The sequence below is a fragment of the Tamandua tetradactyla genome, chromosome 10 (genome assembly GCF_023851605.1).
Source record: "Tamandua tetradactyla isolate mTamTet1 chromosome 10, mTamTet1.pri, whole genome shotgun sequence".
Classification (NCBI taxonomy): domain Eukaryota; kingdom Metazoa; phylum Chordata; class Mammalia; order Pilosa; family Myrmecophagidae; genus Tamandua; species Tamandua tetradactyla.
In genome coordinates, this window is record NC_135336.1 from 101,700,904 (window position 1) to 101,728,792 (window position 27,889).

At 44.6% G+C, this 27,889-nt stretch overlaps 1 protein-coding gene across 1 annotated transcript; it reads right to left on the minus strand.

Annotated features, from left to right (window-relative positions):
* On the minus strand, positions 1-27,889 carry LOC143647755 (uncharacterized). The gene is made up of 11 exons (XM_077117514.1): positions 27,881-27,889; positions 26,647-26,766; positions 24,229-24,386; positions 23,722-23,941; positions 23,497-23,588; positions 8,444-8,609; positions 7,725-7,848; positions 5,561-5,669; positions 2,510-2,574; positions 916-1,040; positions 1-216 (listed from the first exon to the last, which is right to left on the minus strand). Exons 1-11 carry the CDS (start codon positions 27,887-27,889, stop codon positions 1-3), a joined length of 1,404 nt encoding a protein of 467 aa, XP_076973629.1.

The following is a 27,889-nucleotide window of genomic DNA, read 5'->3' on the forward strand; positions in this document are numbered from 1 at the left end:
TTAAGGAGACTCAGCCCCGCAGCCCCCGCGGGTGGCAGCGACAGAAGGCGCGCCAGCGGGGGGCGGCCGGCGGGGTTTTGGGGGCTCACCGGAGCTCGGGGCGGTCGTGACGACGGTGCCGCAGGGCAGCACCGTGCGGGCTTTCTCTACCTTCGCAGCGGCGACAGGGGAGGGCATCTGCCAGCCTTTCGAGTCTCCGGGTTCTACGTAAGAGAACTGCAGAGACCCGGTCACTCGGCGCGGGAACGGTGGGATGGAAAGACCACCGGACACCAGGGCAGAGGGGTCTGCTCCCCTCCAGTCCGGAAACGAGGGCTATGAAGTGGGCTTCTCCTCGGGGGAGCTGCCCTTTCGTCTGTTCCTGATTTCATTTCTTTCCCCTTTAATTTTATTGAAAAGCCTGCGACACGCGCGCTATCCGCACGTCCCTCCCCGGCTGCCCTCCCCGCGGACCCACTCTCCGCCCCTCCCCACGGGCTGCTCCTCTGGGGGTCACGCGCGTGGACTCAGGTGCCAGCGGGCCCCACCCGGGACCGCGCTCGGACGGGGCGAACGCCTGCGCCGGAGCCTCACGCCTTCCCAGGGCTGAGCGAGGCTCTTTGTCCCACCCGGGCGCTGCTGATCCGCGCGGCGCCATCGATCTTGCCCTTGGGCAACTGTGGGCGATGCCGCGATGGACGGCTGGGCACGGACAATGGACGACTGGGCACGGCCATCTGCTCGCGGCCCAGCTTTCCATGCTTCAGGGTGTTATGAGAAGTGGGGGGTGGGGGGGTCAGGCCACGTGGGCATTCTGTGTTGAATGTGCTCCGAGGGAAGACGAGCTTCTCACGTCCCACTGGGACAAGAGGACACTCGGACACAGCCAAGCCGCCCCCACCCATGGTGGGTCAACGGGCAGGAGGCCGGCCATACCTCCACCGTGACCCAGCCCGGCTCCCAGCTGCCGCCGACGGGCCCCTGCGGCAGCGCGAAGCTCTGTGGTCCTGAGGGCTGCTTCTTAAACAAGTCTAAAGGAACGGTCGTCACCGCATACAGACCTGGGAAGACAGGAGGACAGGCGAGGAGCACCGCTGTGGCCTCCACAGGGTTCCCCGGGGACAAGAGGCCAACGCCAGGGCGAGAACCAGCCGCACTGCTGCCCTGAACATGGTCGGCCAGCAGGAGGCTTCTAGAATCCCACTGCCCAGAGACAGTGAAAAGACTGTGAAATGTTCCAGAAGGAGAGTGAACCTGTTCCGAAGTGGAAAATAACTGCAATCAAGAATATTATTGGATTGACTACACACGTTGAGATGGGGGCAGTAGATCAGATAAAATAATTGTGTCAAGGTAAATTATTCACGAATTGGCCTGTACTGTGGGCATGTAAGAGAATATCCCCTCCTAGGAAAGACACAGGGAAGAATACAGGACCAAAAGGCCAGGCTGAAAGCAACTGTCACCTGGTTCAGAAACAATATGATGTTGAGTGTGTGCGTACACGTGTGTAGAGAGAGTCGGGGACAGGGAAAGAGACAGGGAGAGACTGAGAAACAGTGAAAGAGAAAGAATGCAAGTGATAAAGAAAATGAGGCAAAATGTTAAGAATAGATGAGTCTGAGTAGAGGCTAAATGGTTGTTCTTTGTACTGTGTTTCTTTTTCGTAAGTTTGAAATTTCATGTCCCATCAGGCTAGACTTGGCTGTAATCAGGATGGAGCCCCCGGGGGTGGGGCCCAAGGAGGGGGGCTGGAAGCAGACTTTTCTCCACGTAAACAGCTGCCTGCCCCGGGCTCAACCCTCGCTGTCTCAGGAAAGGCAGTTCTTCTCACGGGTTTCTCACTTGGTCCCAGAATCCAGGAAATGGCCTCAAAGTCCCTGCTGATAACTAGAAGCTAAAGATGGTTATTCCCTCCACCTTTCTAGTTTTAGGGGATTATCGAGACGACCTGATTTCATGGCCAGATAAGCCAGGCAAGGATCCCTCCCCCCTTTTGGTATGTTGAGGGTAATTTTTAACAATGTAATAAATATTAAAACTACTGATTCACAAACACACACAGACATCCAGGTCCACAGTCACCTCCGAGGTTTTACCTTTAGTTCTTGCTTTCTTGCATCTAAAACACACGTCCCATTTAAGCTGCTATGGCTCTTTTACAAGGAAATACTACTTAGACATGCTCTTTTCCAAGCTGTATGACTTGTTAAACACTGACATTAAGAACCGAGACTTGGGTAGTGCAACGATGGCTCAGTGGCAGAATTCTTGCCTGCCATGCCGGAGACCTGGGTTTGATTCCCGGTGCTTGCCCATGTGAAAAATTTTAAAAAATAATAAAAAATAATGCTGTCAAGCTAACATTTAAAATCAAAACAAAAAAAAAGAACCAAGACTGACTTTGGGCCAAACACTCCCTGTGGCGACCTGGCGTGGCTGAGGTGCTGGGGTGCCCCGGCCCCCAGCTTCCCACGGCCCAGGTTTGGGTGGCTGGATGACCCACCCTGTCCGCCTGCTCAGCACCCACCTTCGGAGGACCCGCCCTCCTCTGAAATCTGCAGGTGTAACTCCTTCGAGTTGGCATTCAATTCACTGTGGAAGGGAAGAAAAGCTGTGAGTGCTTTAAAAATGCCATGCATTCTTATGCTTTTTAAATGGTATTTTTTTCTGATTATAAAAAGGAACACAGTTATCACCAATATTCAAGAAAGCACAGAGCTGTATAACTAAGAAAATGAACGTGATCTGTAATCTCGCCACCAGACACAGTCACAGAGCGTCTGGGAGCCACCAGCATTCCTGCCATGGGGGACGCTCTGTGCATGGACTGCCCAAGGCAGCAGCTGCTGGCCATGCTGGCTGTGGTCAGTGCACCAAAGGGGGAAGAGAAATGAGTCAAAATAAAGCGTCAGTGGCTAAGGGACTTCAAACAGAGTTGAGAGGTTATATGGAGGTTATTCTTATGATTATATAGATATCCATTTTTACTTTATGGAGTACTGGAGTGGCTAGAGGGAAGTACCTGAAACTGTTGAGCTGTGTTCCAGTAGCCTTGATTCTTGAAGATGACTGTATAACTAGAGTTTTCATGGTGTGACCTGGGATTGTGAAAACCTTGTGACTGACACTCCCTTTATCCAATGTATGGACAGATAAGTAAGAAAATAGGACAATAAATAAATAAATAATGGGGGGGTGGATATGGGGTATGGGATATTTTGGGTGTTCTTTATTTATTTATTTATTTTTAATTTTTGGAGTGGTGAAAGTGTTGTAGAATCAATTGTGGTGATGAATTCACAACTATAGGATGATATTGTGAGCTGCTGATTGTATACTTTGGATGACTGCATGGCATATGTATATGTGGCAATAAAATTGCGTTAAAAAATGTGGTCAGTACAACCGAGGAACTGAAATTCATTTCATTGAATCTTAATTCATTTAAATTTAAAGAGCCACATGTAGTCGTAGTGCCGTATTGGAAAGTACATAAACCTTTGTAAAAATGCAATCTGGAGCATAATATACTTCTCTCATCCTTTGTAGCCTATTTTTTCCACTTATGATACATGGACATCTTTCTGTGTCGGCAACTACAGAAGCAACATCATTTTTAATGGCTGTCTAGTATTCCGATATCTGGCTCTATGAGATCTTATTTAACTCACTCCTTAAAAACCAACCCTTAAAGTGGCTGGCTATTTCCAATTTCTCATCATTATAAACAAGCTAAGTATTCTTATACAGTCATCTTTGCATACTGTGGGATTATTTCCTTAGAAAAATTGTCATTTCCAGTTGAAAGACACACACACACATTGAAGAAGTTTTTTCATACATAGGGCCAATCTCCAGAATGGTTACCAGAATTTTCACTTCTACTATCAACACCTCTTTTTCTTTACCAACCTGTGAATGGAAAAGAAATCTATCTCTTGTGTTTAAGCTTACATGAACTAGTTCTGAGGCTGTACCCCTCTTCAGAAGTCTCTGGCCAGTTATATTTTTTATTTTTCTATTTCCAGTTCAGAAGTTTTCTCCAGTCTTCTAAGGGATTATTCATATTTTCATTAATGATTCAGAAAAGCTATATGTGTGTGTTTGTGTGTATGCATTGCACATACACTCATTTACTCCATTAATTCTCCTAACTGCCTTTTGTTTAAGCATTAGAGAGTGATTGATTTTTCTATATTTTTATAATCAGCCACTTTCTTGAATTATCATTTCTATTCATTTTTCTAGTTTTATTTCTCCCTCAATCTATTATTTCTAATAGTCTTAGTTGCTCTTCTCAAGTCTTCCAGGTACACAATTATATCTCCTGATGATCAGTTTTGCTTCTTCCTCTCTGGTATTTACATAAATTTATTTTTCTTTTCGAATTGCATTTGCCAGCACTTACAGAACAAAACAGTGGTCATCCTTCCCTTGACTTTAGTGGGAATACCTCTGGTATTTACCATTTATGATGATTCTTAAAGATCTTATTAAAGAAGTACCCACACATTTTGTTTTAAGAATTTTAAAATCAGTATTTTAAATGAGTATGAAATTTCACTGAATGTCTTTTGGGCATTACAGAGATGATATGATTATTCTCACTTTGATGTGATGATACAGTGAATTTTATTAATAGATTTCCTCATATTAAACCACCCTTACCTTTCTGGTATCAACTCGCTGGTCATGACGAATTGGTTTTAACGTGCTGCTGGATTCTATGTTATAATGTTCGTTACGATTCTTACGTCACTAATCGTAAGTGAAAGTGGTCTTTTCTTTTCTCTTCCTACTTTTTTTGCCCAGTCTTGGTATTGACTGGAAGTGTCTTTCTGCCCTGCTCTGTGCCGTGAGCATTTCTCAGGCAACGGTGAGGCCCAAGTATTGTCTCTTGCCAAAATGACAATAGGGTATGGGGATGTGGGCGAGGAAGAAATTATTACCTATAACTGCCTTAAAAAGAAATCCACGCGTATTAAAGTGGCTAGAGGGAACAACCTGAAAATGTAGAGCTGTGTTCCAGTAGCCATGTTTCTTAAAGATGATTGTATAGTGATACAGCTTTCACAATGTGACTGTGTGATTGTGAAAACCTTGTGTCTGATGCTCCTTTTATCTACGGTATGGACAGATGAGTTAAAAATATGGATAAGAAATAAATAATAAGGGGAACAAAAGTTAAAATAAATTCGGTAGATTGAAATGCTAGTGATCAATGAGAGGGAGGGGTAAGGGGTATGGTATGTATGAGTTTCTTCTTTATTATTTCTTTCACCAGAGAGATGCAAATGCTCAAAAAAATGATCTTGATAATGAATACATAACTATGTGATGAGATGGTGAGCTTGTAACCACATCAAGAATGTTCGTATGTCAAGAATGTTCGTATGTCAAGAATGTTTGTATGTTTGTTTGTTGTTTACAATAAAAATATGTAAAAGGAAGAAAGAATTCCACATTTGACTCAAAGCCACCTTGGATGCTTAGCTCACCTTTCAGTTTTGTTTTGGTATAAATGGTGCTGCAACGTGACCTCAGACTGGAAGCCCCGATATCCCCACCATGTACTCACAAGCTGAATTCCTCCTCCCAGCTGAGGTCAGTAGTGCTTTTCGCTGAGGAGCTGCAGAACCTCTGGGCAGGATCATCTAGCTGCACTATGCACACTGGCCTGACGAAACCTGAAGTCACAGAAAGGGGCTTTTAGTCTATTGTCTAAACTACCTTGAAGAAATTTTTATATATAAAAGGAGGAGTTAGCTGACAAAGCTGCTGGCTCATCACTTCTGACTGTCATTTTTCTTTCCCTTTTTCCATTGGCCATTTACAAACTCCCAAAGCGCAGGACTCTGGGGATTAAAGAACCTTTACCTGCACTTGGTGCCAACGCCGCAGGCTGACGCCAGGACCCCTGCTCTCCCGGGCACAGCCCATGGTGGAGGACCTTTCCGTGGGTGACCCACTGCAGAAGAGTGGATCCCCAGCTTTTGGACAGGCCATTGCCTGCCAAAGAAAGGGTCAGTAGAAAGCCCCTGGGATGGCTCCTGAATTGGGGGAGTGCCTCAGGAAGACCCATTTCCCTACTTACAACAGCCATGTGTTTTCACACCTGACGTGGCTCAGCCACAGACCTTCACCAGTGTCTTTGATCCACATAATGAGGCACTTCGCTAATTGTTTCTGCCTCAAGACAAGCATAAAGCGCCGAACACACCGTGTCATCAATAATCACTAGTGTGTCCCGACGCTTCGCAGAGCCAGGCTGTGCTAGGAATTCAACACACGCTGTCTTACCGCATCCTGACAACAGCCCTGCAGGGAGAAACTCAGACCCAGCTGGGGCGGGCATCGGGGCCCGGACGCGGGCAGGTACGAACCAGGGCTGCCACTCCAACCCTCGCCCACCAAGTGCCAGGCGCCCAGCTGCCAGCAACTGCAAGTGACATTACCAAGAACAAACAAACCACCTTTGCAGGAAACTCAGTTCTAAATTCTACATTTAGAACCAGAAAAGAAACTGCTTGCAAATAAAGCTGTGGCTCCTAATGTTCTTGACCATAAGAAACCACAGTGAATTCCTACTTTCAGTAAGACTGAGGTGCAGTGGGAAGGCATGTCCTTCTGGTTTCTACACATTCAGTGCCTCAGAAAGACTCCAGTCACCTAAAAAGATGCTTTGTCTGTTCGCATTGCACCAAGGGGTCCCTGAAAACCACCCCCATGCTCCCCTCCTTTTCTAGGGGAGCAAAAGCTGCACATCCATCAGAGTCACTGAACACAACAATCCTCATTCTTCACAGATTCCATTTTTGCGAATTTGCCTACTTGCTAAAATTTACTTGTAACTCCCAAGTGAATACTCGCAGTGCTTTTGGGGTCGCCTGTGGACACACGCATAGGGCAAAGGAAATGTGCACATCCTGAGCTGAGGCTGAAGGAGGCAACATTCCACTTTCTTATCTCGGTTTTCACACTAGTTAAATACTCCTATTGAGTGTCAGATTTGTTTTTTTTTTTTTTTTTTTTGCCTTTTTGGGCTTTTTGCTGGTGAATCTCCTGTTTCAAATGGCCTGGTGTGAGGCACTGCAGTGCTGTCTGGTGTTCCAAGCGCGAGGAGTTGGGGCGTGCCTCGCCTTGCAGGGAAACTGCCCATTGTGGGGTCAGCTTCGCTCAGGTGGGTGTTAAAAGACTGCTGGGGACAATGTGAGTGAGTTGACAATAAGGATTGAGCGAGGCATCTTTAAACAGAGACATACATAAAACATGGTTGTGTATCATTTGGGTGATGAAAATATCGTGGCCAGAGGCTCGCAGGACCGTAGGTAGTATTTCCCCAGGAGCAATGGTTCAGTGTTTGGTGCATCTTTATAGCACATAATACTATGAATAACCAGAAGGGACTGTATTTATGGGTCAAATAATGAAAAAAAAAGGCACTTTCAATACAATAATAAGGAAAAAGGGCAAACTGCCAATAGTGGTATTTCCTTCTCTTGGATCTCACAAATGCAAAATCGAGGTTGTGCTTTTAACTATCTCTCATTTAAACTCTAATCTGTATTTTTTTCAGGTGCTCTTCTTCAAGCAAAGACAGGAATCGCCCTTAGGCAACTGAGCAGCCACAGGAGGACACCAGAAGGAATCCCACTCCCACTGCGAAAGGAAGACCAATGCTGCCCATACAGCAGGACAGCAGGCGTGCCCCCCGAAGCCCCCGGCCGGGCCTTCCATTCTACCTGGAGCACCGGAAGCACTGAGCAGTGAGGCTCGGACGTTCTTCACCAGTAATTTTAGTTTGTGAGCCCTTGGAGGTTTGGGAGGGCAGGATTCCTGAGAAGTAGACGCAGGGCGCTGGAGATTCTGCAAAAAGAAAAAGGAAGGTTAACAACCCATGGGCAAGACAGAGGACGGTGGAAAGGGCTGCTGCGCTGGCCTGGCGAGGAGGGGAGGGCGTCATCATCAGGGAAACAATAGGGCAAGGGGGCCACCTAGCACCGCCCACGGAGACACCTCTCCCTCCAAGAGCAGACGCCGTTGCCAGCATGGGGTCGGCTCTGCCCAGCAGCGCTGTCACCCCGGGCCCCGCAGTGCACCCGGCTCTCCCCGCCCCTGGTGCAGCGCGCCCACAACTAAGCCAATCTCTCTCCTTCCAACTCCGGAAGCATGAGATCCAGGACACCAGACTCCAGACAGACAGACGGCAGGCCAGGGCCTGGTCAGGAGGCAGCAGGCTGGGCAGCCCGGCACCCTCTTCCCTGTACCCTGTGGGGCTCTGGGCCCTGCACGCTGACCCGGAGGCTCCCTCCCAAGGGATGATCAGCAGATACCAGCTGGCACTTGTGCCAGCTCGGCCTTAGCCAGGCCAACGCGGGAAGTGCACGGGGACTCCCCAAGAGGGGTGGGCAGGGCTCCTGGGTACGGCTCGGAAGCCCCCCTTCCAGGGCATGGGGATTACCTGAGCCTCCTTCACGGGCGCAGGTTTTATGCTTAGAACCACAGATGGGGAAGCGGAACTAATCACATGCTGCAAAATCCCTTTGAGCGTTTCGGATACTGCGCTGGCTTCAATGGCCCGGTCCTGGGAAAGAGGGAAACAACATTCATCACTTACTACCGGAGCACTTGTGCAAAATTATAAGCAAATCACACAGGTCTCCTCGCTTCAGCCCTGAAGTGATGCCAACCTGACGTTAGGCCTACACTCGTTCTTGCCTCCAGCCGCCAGAAGGTCAGAGATTTGCTCAGGCTTGTCTGGGAGAAAGGGGCCTTTCCACTGATTTCAGAAGTAATTCACGCTCATATTTAGAAATTCTAAAAATGAAGACACACACAACACAGAAATATGTTCATATTTCTGAGCATATTCTACCAGTCTTTTTCACCAAATACACAAACATGGTTTTTTCCTTTCTTGCATAAAATTTGTTTGGTTTTTTTTTTTTGGAAGATTAAAAAGTCTTCAAGTCAACAAAGAGGGCCAAGAAGAAAAATAAGACAAGCTGGTAGAATGGCAAAGCCAGACGGTTTCACGCGGTCAGCAATCAAGGACTATAAAACCACAGGGGTTAATGATCAACAGAAACGTGTTCCCAGCTCCAGAATGTTCATTGCACCACGACCCATAATTGTTCCAAACTGGAAACTACCCAAATGCCCAACAATGGCTACACAGAAATAAACCGTGGGGCGGTCCCACGTGGCATGCTGCTGAGTACCCAGGTGCCAGCTCACTGGACAGCACAGAGGTACCTCACAGCCATGCTTAGCACGCGCAGAACAGGCAAAACTCATCCATGCTGTGGGGGGGGCAGAATTCTAAGATGCTCCCCACCTCCCACTAAAGAGCCACATTCTTGTGCAATCCCCTCCCCTTGCACACAGATGGGACCTGTGCCTTGCTTCTAATTGGTGGAATATGGCACAGGTGAAGAATGTCAAGGGTTCGGCCATAGAAGACTCCGTCTTAGCAGGGAGATCCTTCTGTGGCTTCGACCAAGTTGCCACATTGGACAGGAGGGGCCTGTGGCAAGGAACCATAGAGGCCGCTAGTGGCTGAGCCTGGCCCCCGCCGACAGGCAGCAAAGACACGGGGCTTTCAGTCCCACTGCGGCAAGGAATTGACTTCTGCCAACAACCATGCGCGTCTGGAAGAGGATTCCAAACTCCAGAAAGCAACAGAGCGTGACTGACACCTGACTGTGGCCCTGAGAGACCCTGAGCAGAAGACTTGTCTGCGCCATGGCCAGACCCCCAACCTGTAGAAACCCTGAAATAAGAGATGTGAATTGTTTAAGCGGCTAGGTTGGGGTGATTTGTTATGCAGCCTCGGTAACTCGTTCGTTTATTTATTTATTTTTATTTATTTTTTTACATGGGCAGGCACCGGGAATCGAACCTGGGTCCTCTGGCATGGCAGGCGAGCATTCTTACCTGCTGAGCCACCGTGGCCCGCCCTTGTTCATTTATTTTTAAAAATATTTTTATTGTAAACAACAAACAAACATACAAATATTCTTGACATGGTTATAATCACCGGCTCACAATATCATCACATAGTCATGCATTCATCACCATGATCAACTTTTGGAAGATCTGCATGTCTCCAGCAAAGGAAAGAAAAAAGAAAAAACTCATGCATGCCATACCCCACACCTCTCCCTCTCATTGACCACTAGCATTTCAATCTATTCTATTTTAACCTTTGTTCACCCTACTATTTGCCCATTTCTCATCCATATTTTTTACTCATCTGTCCATACTAGGTGACTTATAATGCACAGCTAGAAGGGTTTGCCAACCTCCAACCAGCACCATTCCTGCCAACCCTAAAGAATACTTAGGGCTGAATAAAATTCAACAAAAGTTTCACATACTAAGATTACTTTCCAGAAACCTAAACCTCCAGATGGTTCCAAGCCCAGATAAGTCCTGAAACCCAGAGGGACCAGCCTCTCCAGAACATCAACTAGTTCCAACCCTCATCCCCTATTGTCTACACCCCTTTCCAACATGAAAAAGTTGGAAGGGGTGTAACCCAGATACCCCTAAAGATTGGGAGAAAAGGAGGAGTTATAACAGAGAACATAGGATTTAACAAATGAGTATAACTGCTGAATCATTATATCGATATTTCTTTTAGTCTCCAGTGTCTTAGAGCAGCTAGGAAAAAGCTAAAATTGTGGAATAGGAACCCATACCAAACTTTGAAATCTGTTCTATAGCTACTGTTACAATGTACTTCAAACTTCATTGCTTTTTTGCATATATGTCATATTTCACAATTTTAAAAGTTTTCAAAAAATACACAGAAATCAAGATAGTGGTGACCCTTGGTGGGTGACAGGAAGGTAATTATGCCACTTTGAAGTTATTATGGACCCCAGAAAAGCCATGTTCTGATCTCAATCAATATTGTAGGGTGGGACCTTTCCGATTGTTTACATGGAGATGGGATGCACCCAATTATGGATGGTAACCTTTGATTAGATGGTTTCCATGGAGATGTGTCTTCATCCATTCAAGGTGGGGTTGCTCACTGGAGTCCTTTAAGAGGGAACCATTTTGGAAAAAGCTTTAGAGCCATCAGAACCGACAGAGCCCACAGAACAGACAGAGCCCCGGGAAGAAACCTGGTGAGAAAGCTAGCAGATGTCGCCATGTACCACCACCCACCCCCCCAGCTGAGAGAGAAATCCCAAACTTCAATGACCCTTTCTTTGGAGTTAAGGCATCTTTCCCTCGATGCCTTAATTTGGACATTTTCTCAGCCTTGGAAGTATAAACTTGCAACTTAATAAATTCCCTTTTTAAAAGTTGTTCCGTTTCTGGTATACTGTGCTCCAGCAGCTTGCAAACTAGAATTGTAGGGAATGGAAGGGGCACAGGAGGCCTCTGGAAATTGAGCCTGTTCTGTTTCTTGATCTGGGTGCTGGGTACCCAGGAATGTTCAGTTTGTGAAAGAGTCAATGAGCTTTACAGGTATGTGAACTTTGCTGTATATCATATCTAAAAAATTTTTTTTTTTTAAAAAAGCAAACAGAGCCTATTTCAAAAAATCTCAATTGGTGCAAAGGACAATTCATTTTTGTTTTTTCCCAAAAAAGTCTTGTTTAAGTATTAGAGCCCTTATCCCAAATCAACAGGCCTAGTCCTTGATCTTGAGGCTTACTATTGTGAAGTTTATGTAGGTAGCGGAGAAGCTTAACCTACCTATAGGTATGCCTAAGAGTTTTTTTCTGGAGGACCTCTTTTGTTGCTCAGATGTGGCCTTACTTTTTCCAAGCCCAAATCTAAAAGTGAAATCATTGCGTTCCCCCCTATGTGGGACCTGATATTCAGGGGTGAAAGTCTCCCTGGCAGCATAAGAGATGACTCCCAGGGATGAGTCCAGCCCTAGCACTGTGGGATCAACAATTCCATCCTGACCAAAAGGGGGGAAAGAAGAGTAACTAATAAAGTATGAGTGGCAGAGAGTGTTCAAATAGAGTCGAGAAGTTATTTTGGAGGTTGCTCTTATGCAAGCCAAACCCCAACCAGGACCATTCCAGCCAACCCTAAAGAACACCTAGGGCAATCTGTAAGGTTCCACAAGGGTTCCACGCAGTAGAATAATTTTCCAGAAACCTCCAGATAGGTTCTCGGACCAGATAAGCCCTGAAACCTAGAGGGCCCAGACTCTCCAGAACATCAGATAGTTCCATCTCCCTGCCCTGTCAGATCCTTTCAACATGATAAAGTTAGAGTGGACATAGCCCAACACCCCTGAAGAGAGGGATGGTGGAGTTATACAGAGAAGATAGGATTTAACAGGTGAATATGATTCCTGAATCATTAAATTGATATATCTTTTAGTCTCCAGTATCTTAGAGCAGCTAGAAATAAAAACCTAAAATTGTGGAATTGTAACCCATGCCAGACTCTGAAATATGCTCTACAACTAATTGTGGTGTTGTGCTTTGAAATTTATTCCTTTTTTGTATATACATTATTTTCCACACACAAAAAAAGTCAATTGTGATGAAAATAAATAAATATTAGAGACCTTGTGTTTTGAGAATTTTAAAAACGGGACCTAGTTGAATGTTTGCCAACAAAATGTGCCCACCTGTGTGGGCTGCACTGGGGTCTGTGGCATCACGCTGTGGTTTTGGGGGGAGCAGGGTACGGTGGGGTAAGTATCTGACAAGGCCCAGCAGCCCTGGCTCTTACACTGGCTATGCCATTGACAGCTCCGGGGGTCCAGCCCAGACCTACCACAGACCCACTGAAAACCCTCTGCCCTGCTCAGCCACATCTTCTCATAGCAAACTTACTCCAAACCTGCCATTTACTGAAAATCCACTCCCTGCCAAGAACTCTAAATAATAATAATAAAAACAGGTAATAGTTATAGCACCCTTACAATATGCCAAGCTCAAGTCTATATGTATATATATATACACACATGCATCTAATCCTCGTAACTGCTTTCAATATTATTATCTCCATTTCAGATACGTAAGCTGAGGAACAGAGAAGTTAACTAACATGCCCAGGGTCACACAGCTTGTGAGTAGCTTGGCTGGGAGACAAATCCTGGTGTTTAGGCTCTAAGGTCTGCACTTCTACCTGCTCTGCCATCATCTCTCTCTTGAATAAGGTCCTTGATATACTTTTTGTTTCAATTGAGGTGAAATCCACATAACATAATATTAGCCATTTTAAAGTGTACACTTCAGCGGATCTTGGTACATTCACAATGGTGTGCAACCACCACCTTTGTCGGGTTCCAAAACATTTTCATCATCCCCAAAGGAAACCCCGTACCCACACAGCAGTCTCTCCCCACCCCCTCCTCCAGGCCCTGGCAAACATGTATGTGCTTTCTGCTTCTACAGAAAGTGCTTGTTCCGGACATTTCATGCACATGGGGCTGTACAGCATGGGGCCCTTCGTGTCTGATTTCTTTCACTTCACATGTCTTCAAGGTTCATCCACGTTGCCACATGGACCAGAACATCTTTCCTTTTCATGGCTGAATAATATTCCACTGCAGGGACAGACTGCATTGTGTTTATCTACCTTCCTTTTGTAACTCCGAAAATTTCCCTCACTTACCAGAGGGGGAAATCCAGAGGAAGAGATGAGCTTGGGGTGCTCAGGTCCCAAGATTCATCCTATTTTAGGGCACCAGGCTAGCAGACTTGGGGAGCTTCTTTTTAATTCCCTCCCCCCCCCAGCTGCCATCCTCCTCCCCCGGGGGCACGGAGGGTCAGTAACTGGGAGGCTCCCGGTGAGTTTATCAGAGAACTGGAGCGGGCAGGCAAGGTGTAAAGTGCACACGTAGCGCTACCTTTTGGTAAGAGAGAGGAAGCTTGCGTGCGCTGGCTCCCACACTTGTTTTTGCAGGAAGAAACATGGCAAAGAAAGAACCAAATGACACGGGTAACCAGGGACAGGGGATGGGCGAGAGTCGAGGAGATGGGAAAGAGAGTAGACTTTTGGGCATAACTTTTCATGCAGTTTTGTCTTTGGAGCCACATTAATATTTCACATATTCAAAAAAACATAGATCAACAAGGCTGAAGGGGGAACAGAATACTAACAGAGGCAAATGAACTTCACTTATGTAAGTTGGTAACGTAACCCCACATAGGAAAAACGTTAATGCATACAATTTTTGAGCACAGGCTCTGTAACCACCCCCACCCCGATCCCCTCTTGGGGTGATATATCCTGAGATGGAAAGACGGGAAGAGAAATCCTGAACTGTGGGACACTCTGTTTGGGCAGTGGTGTTGAGGGGGAAATGATAAAACTGCTCTGTGTGCACGTCAGGCCTGAGTAAATGATGCTGCTATGGAATAAAGAAGACATAAATAAAGGAAAGGCGAAGGGGCCAGGGGGATGTCTGATACACATCCTTGTACAACTGAATGGTCAGGTGAAAACAACGATTTTTACACATTCAAAGGAATTACAATTTCTAAAGAAAAATCTGTGCATCCTACACCAAGGCATGACAAATTAAAATATTTATGGACAAATAAATGATGGCCTTCACATGCCCCAGCTATGGAGCTATCACAATATCCGAACAGGAGGCCGAATCAGAGTAAAAGTTCCAGGCAATATCACCAAAGCCACTGCAAAGGAGTAATTTAACCCGAGAACCTAAGGCTTTGGTATCGGCGATTTCACAGTGTCTAGACAAGTGAAAGTGATGAAGGCCAGCTTGACTTAGCATCCTCACTGCCTGCTCCCAAATCATGGGCAGCAGGGCGGAAATGACCTTCAAATTTTGAGTGTACTCTTCCCTGCAAAAACCGTGGAAAGAAAGGAGGGCTGGCCCTTGGAGCAAGTCTTTGGGCACAGCAAGTTACAAGCCAAGCCATCTCATCAGGGTGGGAGAAAGGACTTAATCGCCAGCCTTTATAAAACTAACAGAAACCTAAGGTTTTGCTGGCTCGATGGTTCTTAGCCTGGCTTGCACAAGTGTTTTTTTTTTTTTAACGTTCTTTATTGCATAATACAACATATATACAAAGCAAAGAAAGAAAAAAGCAACAGTTTTCAAACCACTCTTCAATAAGGACAGATCCCAGAGTTTGTCATGGGCTACCATACCATCATCTCTTATCACTTTTTTTTTTCCTTTTTTCTTTTTTGTGAAAAGTAACATATATACAAAAAAGCAATACATTTCAAAGCACAGAACAACAATGATTTGTAGAACAAATTTCAGAGTTTGTTATGGGCTACAATTGCACAATTTTAGGTTTTTACTTCTAGCTGCTCAAAGATATTGGAAACTAAAAGAAATGTCAATACAGTGATCCAGCAGTCATACTCATTGGTTAAAGCCTACCTTCTCTGTATAATTCCACCATCACCTTTGGTCCTTCTTCTGCTCTCCAGTGGAGTTTCTAACTTTTCCATGTTGGAAGGGCTGTCCATAAAAAGCCCTGGGAGATGGAACGAGCTGATGTTCCGGAAAGGCCGGCCCCTCCAGGCTTCAGGACTCAACTGGTCCAGGGACCCATCTGGCGGCCACAGGTCTCTGGAAAGCCACCCCATGCACAAGTGCTTTTAAAAAACTCTCAGACCAAGGAAATCCACACTCCAGGGGGCGCCCAGTACTGGGATTTTTAAGACTGCTGAGGTGATTCCAGGGCATAGCCCAGGTTGAGGGTCCTGCATTAAATCCACCCAAAGGGACTAGGACACCCAAGATGCATAATCCAAAGCCCATGCCAGCCAGGGCAGGGGACGGCTGGGGCCGAGGGGAAGGAGACTAAACGTCCCAGACGCCTGCTTGGATCCTCGGTTTTCCAACGCGGTTGTTGTAACATACAACTTGACGGAATAATCACCAAAACTTATGGACTGACCTCCTGCAGTGCTTTGGGCTGGACCTGAATGGCCATTTCCGGCACACTGATGAAGGACCACACAATCTGGATGTCTTCTCTCTTTTCTTTCATATGGAACTCCAGCTATTCAAAAAATAAAATAAAATTAGTTAGTGGAGGTCTGCTCTTTTTACTAGAGCTTTAATGCTCTAGTGTGTGTGTGCACACATGCGTATGCTCATTTATTCATTTGTTTTCATAGACAATTGCTTAGCATCCCCCTCGGCATACCACATACTTTCAGAATGGAAATGAGGGCACCCAAACTCCTTCATACTTCCTGTGTTGGCCTGAAACCGTTATGTACTCCAGAAAAGCCATGTTCTTTTTATCTAGTCCTTAGACCTACTGTTGGGTGGGACATTTTTTTTTTTTTGATTTTTTTTTTTATTAATTAAAAAAAGAATTAACAAAACAATTAGAAATCATTCCAATCTACATGTACAATCAGTAATTCTTAATAACATCACATAGTTGCATATTCATCATTTCTTAGTACATTTGCATCGATTTAGAAAAAGAAATAAAAAGACAACAGAATAAGAATTAAAACAATAATAGAAAGAAAAAAAAAACAAAAAAAACAAAAACAAAAAACCTATACCTCACATGCAGCTTCATTCAGTGTTTTAACATAATTGCATTACAATTGGGTAGTATTGTGCTGTCCATTTCTGAGTTTTTATATCCAGTCCCGTTGTACAGTCTGTATCCCTTCATCTCCAATTATCCCTTCTCTTTTTTTTTTTTTTTTAATTAACGGAAAAAAAGAAATTAACCCAACATTTAGAGATCATACCATTCTACACATGCAATCATTAATTCTTAACATCATCACATAGATGCATGATCATCATTTCTTAGTACATTTGCACTGGTTTAGAAGAACTAGCAACATAACCGAAAAAGATATAGAATGTTAATATAGAGAAAAGAATAAAAGTAATAATAGTAAAATCAAAACAAAACAACACGAAACAAAACAAAAACCTATAGCTCAGATGCAGCTTCATTCAGTGTTTTAACATGATTACTTTACAATTAGGTATTATTGTGCTGTCCATTTTTGAGTTTTTGTATCTAGTCCTGTTGCACAGTCTGTATCCCTTCAGCTTCAATTACCCATTGTCTTACCCTGTTTCTAACTCCTGCTGAACTCTGTTACCAATGACATATTCCAAGTTTATTCTCGAATGTCCGTTCACATCAGTGGGACCATACAGTATTTGTCCTTTAGTTTTTGGCTGGATTCACTCAGCATAATATTCTCTAGGTCCATCCATGTTATTACATGGTTCATAAGTTTATCTTGTCTTAAAGCTGCATAATATTCCATCGTATGTATATACCACAGTTTGTTTAGCCACTCTTCTGTTGATGGAGATTTTGGCTGTTTCCATCTCTTTGCAATTGTAAATAATGCTGCTATAAACATTGGTGTGCAAATGTCCGTTTGTGTCTTTGCCCTTAAGTCCTTTGAGTAGATACCTAGCAATGGTATTGCTGGGTCGTATGGCAGTTCTATATTCAGCTTTTTGAGGAACCGCCAAACTGCCTTCCACAGTGGTTGCACCCTTTGACATTCCCACCAACAGTGGATAAGTGTGCCTCTTTCTCCGCATCCTCTCCAGCACTTGTCATTTTCTGTTTTGTTGATAATGGCCATTCTGGTGGGTGTGAGATGATATCTCATTGTGGTTTTGATTTGCATTTCTCTAATGGCCAGGGACATTGAGCATCTCTTCATGTGCCTCTTGGCCATCCGTATTTCCTCTTCTGAGAGGTGTCTGTTCAAGTCTTTTTCCCATTTTGTAATTGGGTTGGCTGTCTTTTTGTTGTTGAGATGAACAATCTCTTTGTAAATTCTGGATACTAGACCTTTATCTGATATATCATTTCCAAATATTGTCTCCCATTGTGAAGGCTGTCTTTCTACTTTCTTTTTTTTTTTTTTTTTTTTTTTTTTAAAGACAGAGAGAGAAGGAAGGAAGGATAGAAGGAAGGAAGAGAGGAAGAAAGGGAAACATCTTTTAAACATTTTCTTGTTTTATTGTATTTTGTTTCTCCGTTTTCGTTACATGGGCTGGGGCCGGGAATCGAACCGAGGTCCTCCGGCATAGCAGGCAAGCACTTTGCCCGCTGAGCCACCGCGGCCCGCCCCTCTTTCTACTTTCTTGATGAAGTTCTTTGATGCACAAAAGTGTTTAATTTTGAGGAGTTCCCATTTATTTATTTCCTTCTTCAGTGCTCTTGCTTTAGGTTTAAGGTCCATAAAACCGCCTCCAGTTGTAAGATCCATAAGATATCTCCCAACATTTTCCTCTAACTGTTTTATGGTCTTAGACCTAATGTTTAGATCTTTGATCCATTTTGAGTTAACTTTTGTATAGGGTGTGAGAGATGGGTCTTCTTTCATTCTTTTGCATATGGATATCCAGTTCTCTAGGCACCATTTATTGAAGAGACTGCTCTGTCCCAGGTGAGTTGGCTTGACTGCCTTATCAAAGATCAAATGTCCATAGATGAGAGGGTCTATATCTGAGCACTCTATTCGATTCCATTGGTCGATATATCTATCTTTATGCCAATACCATGCTGTTTTGACCACTGTGGCTTCATAATATGCCTTAAAGTCAGGCAGCGCGAGACCTCCAGCTTCGTTTTTTTTCAAGATGTTTTTAGCAATTCGGGGCACCCTGCCCTTCCAGATAAATTTGCTTATTGGTTTTTCTATTTCTGAAAAATAAGTTGTTGGGATTTTGATTGGTATTGCATTGAATCTGTAAATCAATTTAGGTAGGATTGACATCTTAACTATATTTAGTCTTCCAATCCATGAACACGGTATGCCCTTCCATCTATTTAGGTCTTCTGTGATTTCTTTTAGCAGTTTTTTGTAGTTTTCTTTATATAGGTTTTTTGTCTCTTTGGTTAAATTTATTCCTAGGTATTTTATTCTTTTAGTTGCAATTGTAAATGGGGTTCGTTTCTTGATTTCCCCCTCAGCTTGTTCATTACTAGTGTATAGAAATGCTACAGATTTTTGAATGTTGATCTTGTAACCTGCTACTTTGCTGTACTCATTTATTAGCTCTAGTAGTTTTGTTGTGGATTTTTCCGGGTTTTCGACGTATAGTATCATATCGTCTGCAAACAGTGATAGTTTTACTTCTTCCTTTCCAATTTTGATGCCTTGTATTTCTTTTTCTTGTCTAATTGCTCTGGCTAGAACCTCCAACACAATGTTGAATAATAGTGGTGATAGTGGACATCCTTGTCTTGTTCCTGATCTTAGGGGGAAAGTTTTCAATTTTTCCCCATTGAGGATGATATTAGCTGTGGGTTTTTCATATATTCCCTCTATCATTTTAAGCAAGTTCCCTTGTATTCCTATCCTTTGAAGTGTTTTCAACAGGAAAGGATGTTGAATTAGTCAAATGCCTTCTCTGCATCAATTGAGATGATCATGTGATTTTTCTGCTTTGATTTGTTGATATGGTGTATTACATTAATTGATTTTCTTATGTTGAACCATCCTTGCATAACTGGGATGAATCCTACTTGGTCATGATGTATAATTCTTTTAATGTGCTGTTGGATACGATTTGCTAGAATTTTATTGAGGATTTTTGCATCTGTATTCATTAGAGAGATTGGTCTGTAGTTTTCTTTTTTTGTAATATCTTTGCCTGGTTTTGGTATGAGGGTGATGTTGGCTTCATAGAATGAATTAGGTAGTTTTCCCTCCACCTCAATTTTTTTGAAGAGTTTGAAGAGAATTGGTACTAATTCTTTCTGGAACGTTTGGTAGAATTCACATGTGAAGCCATCTGGTCCTGGACTTTTCTTTTTAGGAAGCTTTTGAATGACTAATTCAATTTCTTTACTTGTGATTGGTTTGTTGAGGTCATCTATGTCTTCTTGAGTCAAAGTTGGTTGTTCATGTCTTTCCAGGAACCCGTCCATTTCCTCTAAATTGTTGTATTTATTAGCGTAAAGTTGTTCATAGTATCCTGTTATTACCTCCTTTATTTCTGTGAGGTCAGTAGTTATGTCTCCTCTTCCATTTCTGATCTTATTTATTTGCATCCTCTCTCTTCTTCTTTTTGTCAATCTTGCTAAGGGCCCATCAATCTTATTGATTTTCTCATAGAACCAACTTCTGGCCTTATTGATATTCTCTATTGTTTTCATGTTTTCAATTTCATTTATTTGTGCTCTAATCTTTGTTATTTCTTTCCTTTTGCTTGCTTTGGGGTTAGCTTGCTGTTCTTTCTCCAATTCTTCCAAATGGATAGTTAATTCCTGAATTTTTGCCTTTTCTTCTTTTCTGATATAGGCATTTAGAGCAATAAATTTCCCTCTTAGCACTGCCTTTGCTGCGTCCCATAAGTTTTGATATGTTGTGTTTTCATTTTCATTCGCCTCGAGGTATTTGCTAATTTCCCTTGCAATTTCTTCTTTGACCCAGTCGTTGTTTAGGAGTGTGTTGTTGAGCCTCCACGTATTTGTGAATTTTCTGGCACTCTGCCTATTATTGATTTCCAACATCATTCCTTTATGGTCCGAGAAAGTGTTGTGTAAGATTTCAATCTTTTTAAATTTGTTAAGACTTGCTTTGTGACCCAGCATATGGTCTATCTTTGAGAATGATCCATGAGCACTTGAGAAAAAGGTGTATCCTGCTGTTGTGGGATGTAATGTCCTATAAATGTCTATTAAGTCTAGTTCATTTATAGTAATATTCAGATTCTCTATTTCTTTGTTGATCCTCTGTCTAGATGTTCTGTCCCTTGATGAGAGTGGTGAGTTGAAGTCTCCAACTATTATGGTATATGAGTCTATTTCCCTTTTCAATGTTTGCAGTATATTCCTCACGTATTTTGGGGCATTCTGATTCGGTGCATAAATATTTATGATTGTTATGTCTTCTTGTTTAATTGTTCCTTTTATTAGTAGATAGTGTCCTTCTTTGTCTCTTTTAACTGTTTTACATTTGAAGTCTAATTTGTTGGATATTAGTATAGCCACTCCTGCTCTTTTCTGGTTGTTATTTGCATGAAATATCTTTTCCCAACCTTTCACTTTCAACCTATGTTTATCTTTGGGCCTAAGATGTGTTTCCTGTAGACAGCATATAGAAGGATCCTGTTTTTTAATCCATTCTGCCAATCTATGTCTTTTGATTGGGGAATTCAGTCCATTGACATTTAGTGTTATTACTGTTTGGATAATATTTTCCTCTAACATTTTGCCTTTTGTATTATATATATCATATCTGATTTTCCTTCTTTCTACACTCTTTTCCATATCTCTCTCTTCTGTCTTTTTGTATCTGACTCTAGTGCTCCCTTTAGTATTTCTTGCAGAGCTGGTCTCTTGGTCACAAATTCTTTCAGTGACTTTTTGTCTGAGAATGTTTTAATTTCTCCCTCATTTTTGAAGGATAATTTTGCTGGATATAGGAGTCTTGGTTGGCAGTTTTTCTCTTTTAGTATTTTAAATATATCATCCCACTGTCTTCTAGCTTCCATGGTTTCTGCTGAGAAATCTACACAAAATCTTATTGGGTTTCCCTTGTATGTAATGGATTGTTTTTCTCTTGCTGCTTTCAAGATCTTCTCTTTCTCTTTGACCTCTGACATTCTAACTAGTAAGTGTCTTGGAGAACGCCTATTTGGGTCTAATCTCTTTGGGGTGCGCTGCACTTCTTGGATCTGTAATTTTAGGTCTTTCATAAGAGTTGGGAAATTTTCAGTGATAATTTCTTCCATTAGTTTTTCTCCTCCTTTTCCCTTCTCTTCTCCTTCTGGGACACCCACAGCACGTATATTTGTGCGGTTCATATTGTCCTTGAGTTCCCTGATACCCTGTTCAAATTTTTCCATTCTTTTCCCTATAGTTTCTGTTTCTTTTTGGAATTCAGATGTTCCATCCTCCAAATCACTAATTCTATCTTCTGTCTCTTTAAATCTATCATTGTAGCTATCCATTATTTTTTCTATGTTTGCTACTTTATCCTTCACTTCATTAAGTTCTGCGATTTGTTTTTTCAGTTTTTCTATTTCTTCTTTATGTTCAGCCCATGTCCTCTTCATGTCCTCCCTCAATTTATCGATTTCATTTTTGAAGAGGTTTTCCATTTCTGTTCGTATATTCAGCATTAGTTGTCTCAGCTCTTGTGTCTCATTTGAGCTATTGGTTTGTTCCTTTGACTGAGCCATATTCTCAATCTTTTGAGCGTGGACAGTTATCTTCTGCTGCTGGCGTCTGGGCATTTATTCAGATTTCTCTTGGTGTTGGACCCAGCAAGGTTGTAATATTTTTCTGTGAAATCTCTGGGTTCTGTTTTTCTTATCCTGCCCAGTAGGTGGCGCTCGTGGCACCCGTTTGTCTGCGGGTCCCACCAGTAAAAGGTGCTGTGGGACCTTAAACTTTGGAAAACTCTCGCCGTCCTGGGGGTTCGCTAGCCGAAACGGCTTGAGCCGGCCCGGGGTCCGAACGCAGGGGGGGGGTTGCTGGTCGCCGCAGCCAGGGAACGAGCCCGTCCGAATTTCCTAGTCGGCCCTGGGCAACAAGCGTGGCGGGAGGGCGCCAGCGGCAGCGGCCCGCCCGAGAGAGTGCACGTTCCCCGGGAGTCACGGGTTTGGAAGGGGCCTCCCCCACCCGTCACCGTTCTCCGTGGCCTGGGGGTTTCCGATCCAATTCTCTCAGTTGGTCCGGGGGCTGTGCGTGGTGTGGGCGCCAGCCGTCTTTGTTTCAGGGGACCGCCTCTCCAATTCTCCCAGCCGGCCCTGGAAGGGGGAAGGGAGTAACTCCGGCCGCTTGCCACCCCGCCCGGTAAGGCCCGCGCGCCTCGGCGATCTCACCCGAGCTGCTTCTCTCAGCCAGCCAGCCGTTCCAGGATGGGGTACGCTGTCTTTTTTATCTCTGTTGTCGGGTGGGACATTTTGATTACGTAGTTTCCATAGAGATGTGACCTGCCCATTCGAGGTAAGATTTTAATCAGTTTGTAGAAGTCCTTTAAGAGAGCCCAGAGATTTAGAGATGCTAAGAAAGAAAATGCCCCAGGGGAAGTCAGAAGGATGCACAGGAGCTGAGAGTCATTTAAAACCAACCCAAGGGAGGACAGCAGACATTGCCATGTGCCCTCCGTGTGACAGAGGTGCCAGCAGCCCTTCCTACAAGAAGGTCTCCTCTTGTTGGTGCCTTACTATGGACATTTTCACGGCCTTGGAATTGTAACATGTCACTTAACAAATCCCCCTTGTAAAAAGTCAACAATCCATTTCCGGTGTAGTGCATCCTGGCCGCTTTAGCAAACCCAAACTCTCCCTGTTTGCTGCCTTGTCCCTCGCACCTTGCCTCAGCATATCACGCCTTTTAAAAATGAACCTTTAGCTGCACTTTGCATTTTTTCCCCTGGGAATATCAGCAAGGTGTGAGGGAGAGCGGAGCATCAGAAGGGGAGCCAGGGCATTTTATTCTTGTTCCCAGGCATGGAAGCCCCACCTCTACCCCAACAGACACTCCCCAGAAGAGAGGGTACAGAGTGGGCAGTGTCCTGGTCCTCCTGCCTGGTCCCGACAGCAGTCCCCAGAGACCTGTGGTGCCTAACGATACCCCGGCGTCCCGTCCGCTGGTAGGTGGCAGAGTGATGGCCACCAGGCGAGACCCTGGCCTGAGCCCGGGCCCCATGACTGTGACCTTCTATCCAAAGGGGCTTCCCAAGGGTCATCGCGGGGTGGCCCCGGGGTGGTTGGGTGGGTCCCATATGACAGGCACGCGTTCGTAAAGCCGGAGGAGGGGGGCTGCGGTGAGAGTCAGAGAGGGGACCCCAGACCTGCCCGCTGCGGGGGTCGGGGGTGGGAAGTGGCGGCACGCACAGGCGGGCGGAGGTCTGCAGGCGCCGTCGGGGCCCAGCCACAGGAAGCAATTCTGCCCACGACGCAAACGAGCCAAGCCACGGGCTCTCCCCGCAGCCCCGGAGCAGCGGCAGCAGGGCCCGCAGCTTAGGTCTGGCCAGCCGGGGCCCTATCAGACTCTGCCCCCCGCAGCAGCACCTTAAGCTAAGCGTGTGGGAGTCTTAAAAGACCAGTACGCCACCTTCCGTGGTGCTGCCAGAGGCTCGCTCTAAAGCAAAACTCCCAGCCGTCCACAAATCTCTCCCTCCCTTTCAACCCCTGACAAAAGGGAAGGAAAGAAGAGCTCTGACCCACACTGCGGACTTCTCAGGAAGCTCAGCTCAGCAGGGAGAAGGACAACTTACTTCCAAGCCCACAGCCATTTCCACCACCTTCCCTCACCCCACAGTACTAGGTTTCGTGCAAAAGGTGCGCTTTCATCTCACTTCCTTCCCATGGGGAAGCCAGGGTCACTGAGGCAGGGCCAGTCCCACGCGGCTTCTGATGCGAAGCTCAGGGAAGCTGGAAGGCTGCCACCTTCCGCCTGGGACGACCGCCGAGTCAGCAGCAGCTGCCCTGCTTTGAGAGGTGCCCCCCACGCTGTCTGCAAACGGTTCAGAGAGGGAAGACACAATCGTGCTGCCTATCTCCCAGCTGCTAAAAACCGTACGAACATCAGGATGTGAGAAACAAAACTCCATGAACGATATTTCCCTGCTTTGTGCTCGACAGTCTCTGTGGACTCATTCAGTTCTGAAACGTGAGTCAAATATTGGGTGGATACGTCCTGGGCTTTGAAGGTACAAAACCTCACGGGCGCAGGGAAGTATGAACACGGGTGAATCCATAGTGCCAACTCAACCTTTTTTCCCCCCAATTCTCTAAAAAGGAGTGCTATGGGGTTAGGAGTGGGTTCTAGATTTCAGAAACATGCCACTTAGATGGAATTGCACATCCACCTGGTTATTTAAAAGCATGCCCTCGTGAAAGAAGTAGAGAGGTATCATCTTCCTTATGCTGGAGAGTCTCATTTGTCTTGGGCTCATCCTAAAAATCAACACTACAGCACCAGGACAGAGGAGAGGAAACCCAGGGTCAACTCTGTGGCAACCTCTAAACCTGACCCAGAAATTCATAAGTGTTAACCACTGGCCAACTGGGAGCTTCCATGAAAACCTTCCTTAGAGTGAGAGATGCAGACGCTGGTATCTGGTAACTCAGACATACAGAAAGAGCACCAGTTCACCAAAAAAACCCATGTCAGAAAAATGGTGATAATACTAGTTTTTAAACTGACAAAAATAACAAGAGGCTATTTTAAAGTTGACATTCTCAAAAACTCTAAAGAACAATGGCCCAGTCCAGCCATGGAGCTGTTTTTCCAAGCCGCTGGTGGCTTCTGAGGGACTGTGCCCAATTTGGAAACAGACCATTCTTTTTAATTCAGATGTCCCTTCCCTTAGTCTATCAGTCAACAACACCCTCAATTTTTAAAAATGCTTCCTAAATACCCTAACACCCATTTTTGATCGATGAGCATCCTTTGAATTTACTTTGCACGTATTATGTGCATGTACACACACCTGAGGATGTCTCAGTGTGTCAGCACTGTTAAAACAAACACCTGCACACAACAGGAATTTATAGTCTCACGGTCTTGGAGGCTGGAAGCCCAAAATCAGGGTATCGTCAGGCCAGGCTTGCAGCATTCTAGCGCCAGCCTGCCGGCCTTGGTAACTCAGTCTATGCCCCATCACACGGACATCTGTCCCCTTCTGTCTCCTCCTCTGGCTTCTACTGCCCCTGCTTGGTTGTTGGTCTCTGTTTAGACTTTCTGTCCCTATAAGGACCCCGATTAAAGCCACCCTGATTTACTCCGGCCTCACCTTAACAGGACCTTCAAACCCTCTCTACAAATGAGCTCGCACCCCCAGGGGAGGGGGTTAGGTCGTGAATGTGTCCTAATAGTAGGCAGACACACACACACACAGCCGCATGTCATGACTTGCTGTAGTTCTGTTTCCTGAACTCACTGCAGACCCTGAGTTAGCGGAGAACGACTCTGGCTCTTGGGGGAACACAGGGTGAGACTTCTGCAGGCCTCTGTTGCAACACTGTCATCGATCAATCAATACATGATTCACTATTATTCATTATTATTCATCATTGCTTCATCATTGCACATATTTCTGTGCAAAGATGCCTTATTTAATCTGTACTGTTGATTCACTAATGCTGGGCTCCAGGCCAGCCATCCTAATGTGCGCCTGAAGGGAGCTTCTCGAACACATGTACTTCTCTGGGAGGCATGCCCCAGCCGGCCTGCACTGAGGAACGCTAGAGAGCACTGCGAGCCCACGCTGGGACCCATTTTAAACACCAAATCACACACAAAAATCAAAGCACAGAAATGCAGAAAACAGAAAAACATGGCACTAAATATCCCGTGACTAGGATATGTGTTTACAACGCAAGCGCTGAACAGGAAGACAGAGCGTGGCCCCGTTCGACCTCACCTGGGGACGTGGGCTCTGGGGGACCTGAATATTTCTCCATTCTGCACATGTCCCCAAATGACCACGAAAAGCACAATGGGTACTGAATTAGGTGTTACAAATACATTTTAGCAAGTAGGCAGGATCACAACACACAATGTACAAAATGGTGACGAGACCAGTCATGCTGCACAACTAGCAGGCAGGATTACACCTAACACTGTACATGTAAATGTCCTGTAAACAGGACAGGAGAATTATGAAGTGAATGGCAATGAATAAGGACACAGGCATTTACAGCCTGGTAACTCCCGCCATGCTTACCCTGTGAGCTCATGGGAACTGCTTTTCCATGACTGGGCTACTTACCTGCAAATGAAATGGGGAGAGCCGTACACCATACAGCTGGCGAGCCAGGTTCTCAGAAGACACAGGCTGGATGCTGACGTTACACTGAATGGCCTCGCCCACCACATCACAGGACACCACCTAAAGGGAGGACAAGAGAAAGGATAAAACTTTATGCAGCAGCAGAAAATAATCAGCACGTCACACATCAGCAAGGACAAGAATTTAAAGTTCCAAAAGATTCCCATCTTTTCTGTTACCTAGTATTTTTTTTAATTTTTATTGTGAAAAATACATAAAAAGCATTAAATTTCCAAGACATTTTTAACATGTGGTTATGCAACAGATTTTAAAGTGTGATATGGGTTACCATTCCATGATTTTTCTTTTTTCCTATTGGCTGCTCCAAGACACTGGAGACCAAAAGAAATATCAATATATTGATTCAGCAGTCATATTCTTTATTAAATCCTATTTCCCTATTATACTCTTCTCTTTATTTTTCCTTTTTGTGAAAAATAACATATATACAAAAAAACAATGAATTTCAAAGTACATTGCAACAATTAGTTGTAGAACAGATTTTAGAGTCTGGAATGGGTTACAATTCCACAATTTTAGGTTTTAATTTCTAGCTGCTCTAAGGTACTGGAGACTAAAATATCAACATACTTATTCAGCACTCATACTCATTTGTTAAAGCCGACCTTCTCTGTATAACTCCACCATCACCTTTGATCGTTCTCTCACTCTTATATTTGGGCTATGCCCATTCTAACTTTTTCATGTTGGAAGGGGCTGTCGATAATATGGGGTAGAGGAATGGAACTAGTTGATGTTCTGAAAAGGCTGGCCCTTCTGCATTTCAGGACTTATCTGGTCCAGGGATCCATCTGGAGGTTGCAGGTTTCTGGAAAGCTACCTACCCTAGTTCATGGAACTTTTGTTGAATCTTACATAATGCCCTACGTATTCTTTAGGATTGGCAGGAATGGTTTTGGTTGGGGTTGGTAAGTTATGACAGTAGCAATGTCTAACTGAAGCTTGCGTGAGAGTGACTTCCAGAGTAACCTCTCGATTCTATTTGAACTCTCTCAGCCACTGATATCTAATTAATTACACATCTTTTACCCCTTTGGTCAGGAGAGCATTGTTGATCCCACTGTTATGTAGTATTTTGAAAACTAGAAACAACCTTTAAAACTTTCCTTAATGGATTTTTCAGGAGCTAAACTCTGTCTTGCCCAAAACTAGCCTTCTGCAT

Excerpts from the sequence above, each read along its gene's own strand:
- LOC143647755 (XM_077117514.1), bottom strand. Across the intron at positions 7,849-8,443 it reads CGCCCGTGAAGGAGGCTCAG|AATCTCCAGCGCCCTGCGTC; the intron begins GTAATCCCCATG and ends TTCTTTTTGCAG. Across the intron at positions 1,041-2,509 it reads GGAGGGCGGGTCCTCCGAAG|GTCTGTATGCGGTGACGACC; the intron begins GTGGGTGCTGAG and ends CTGTCTTCCCAG.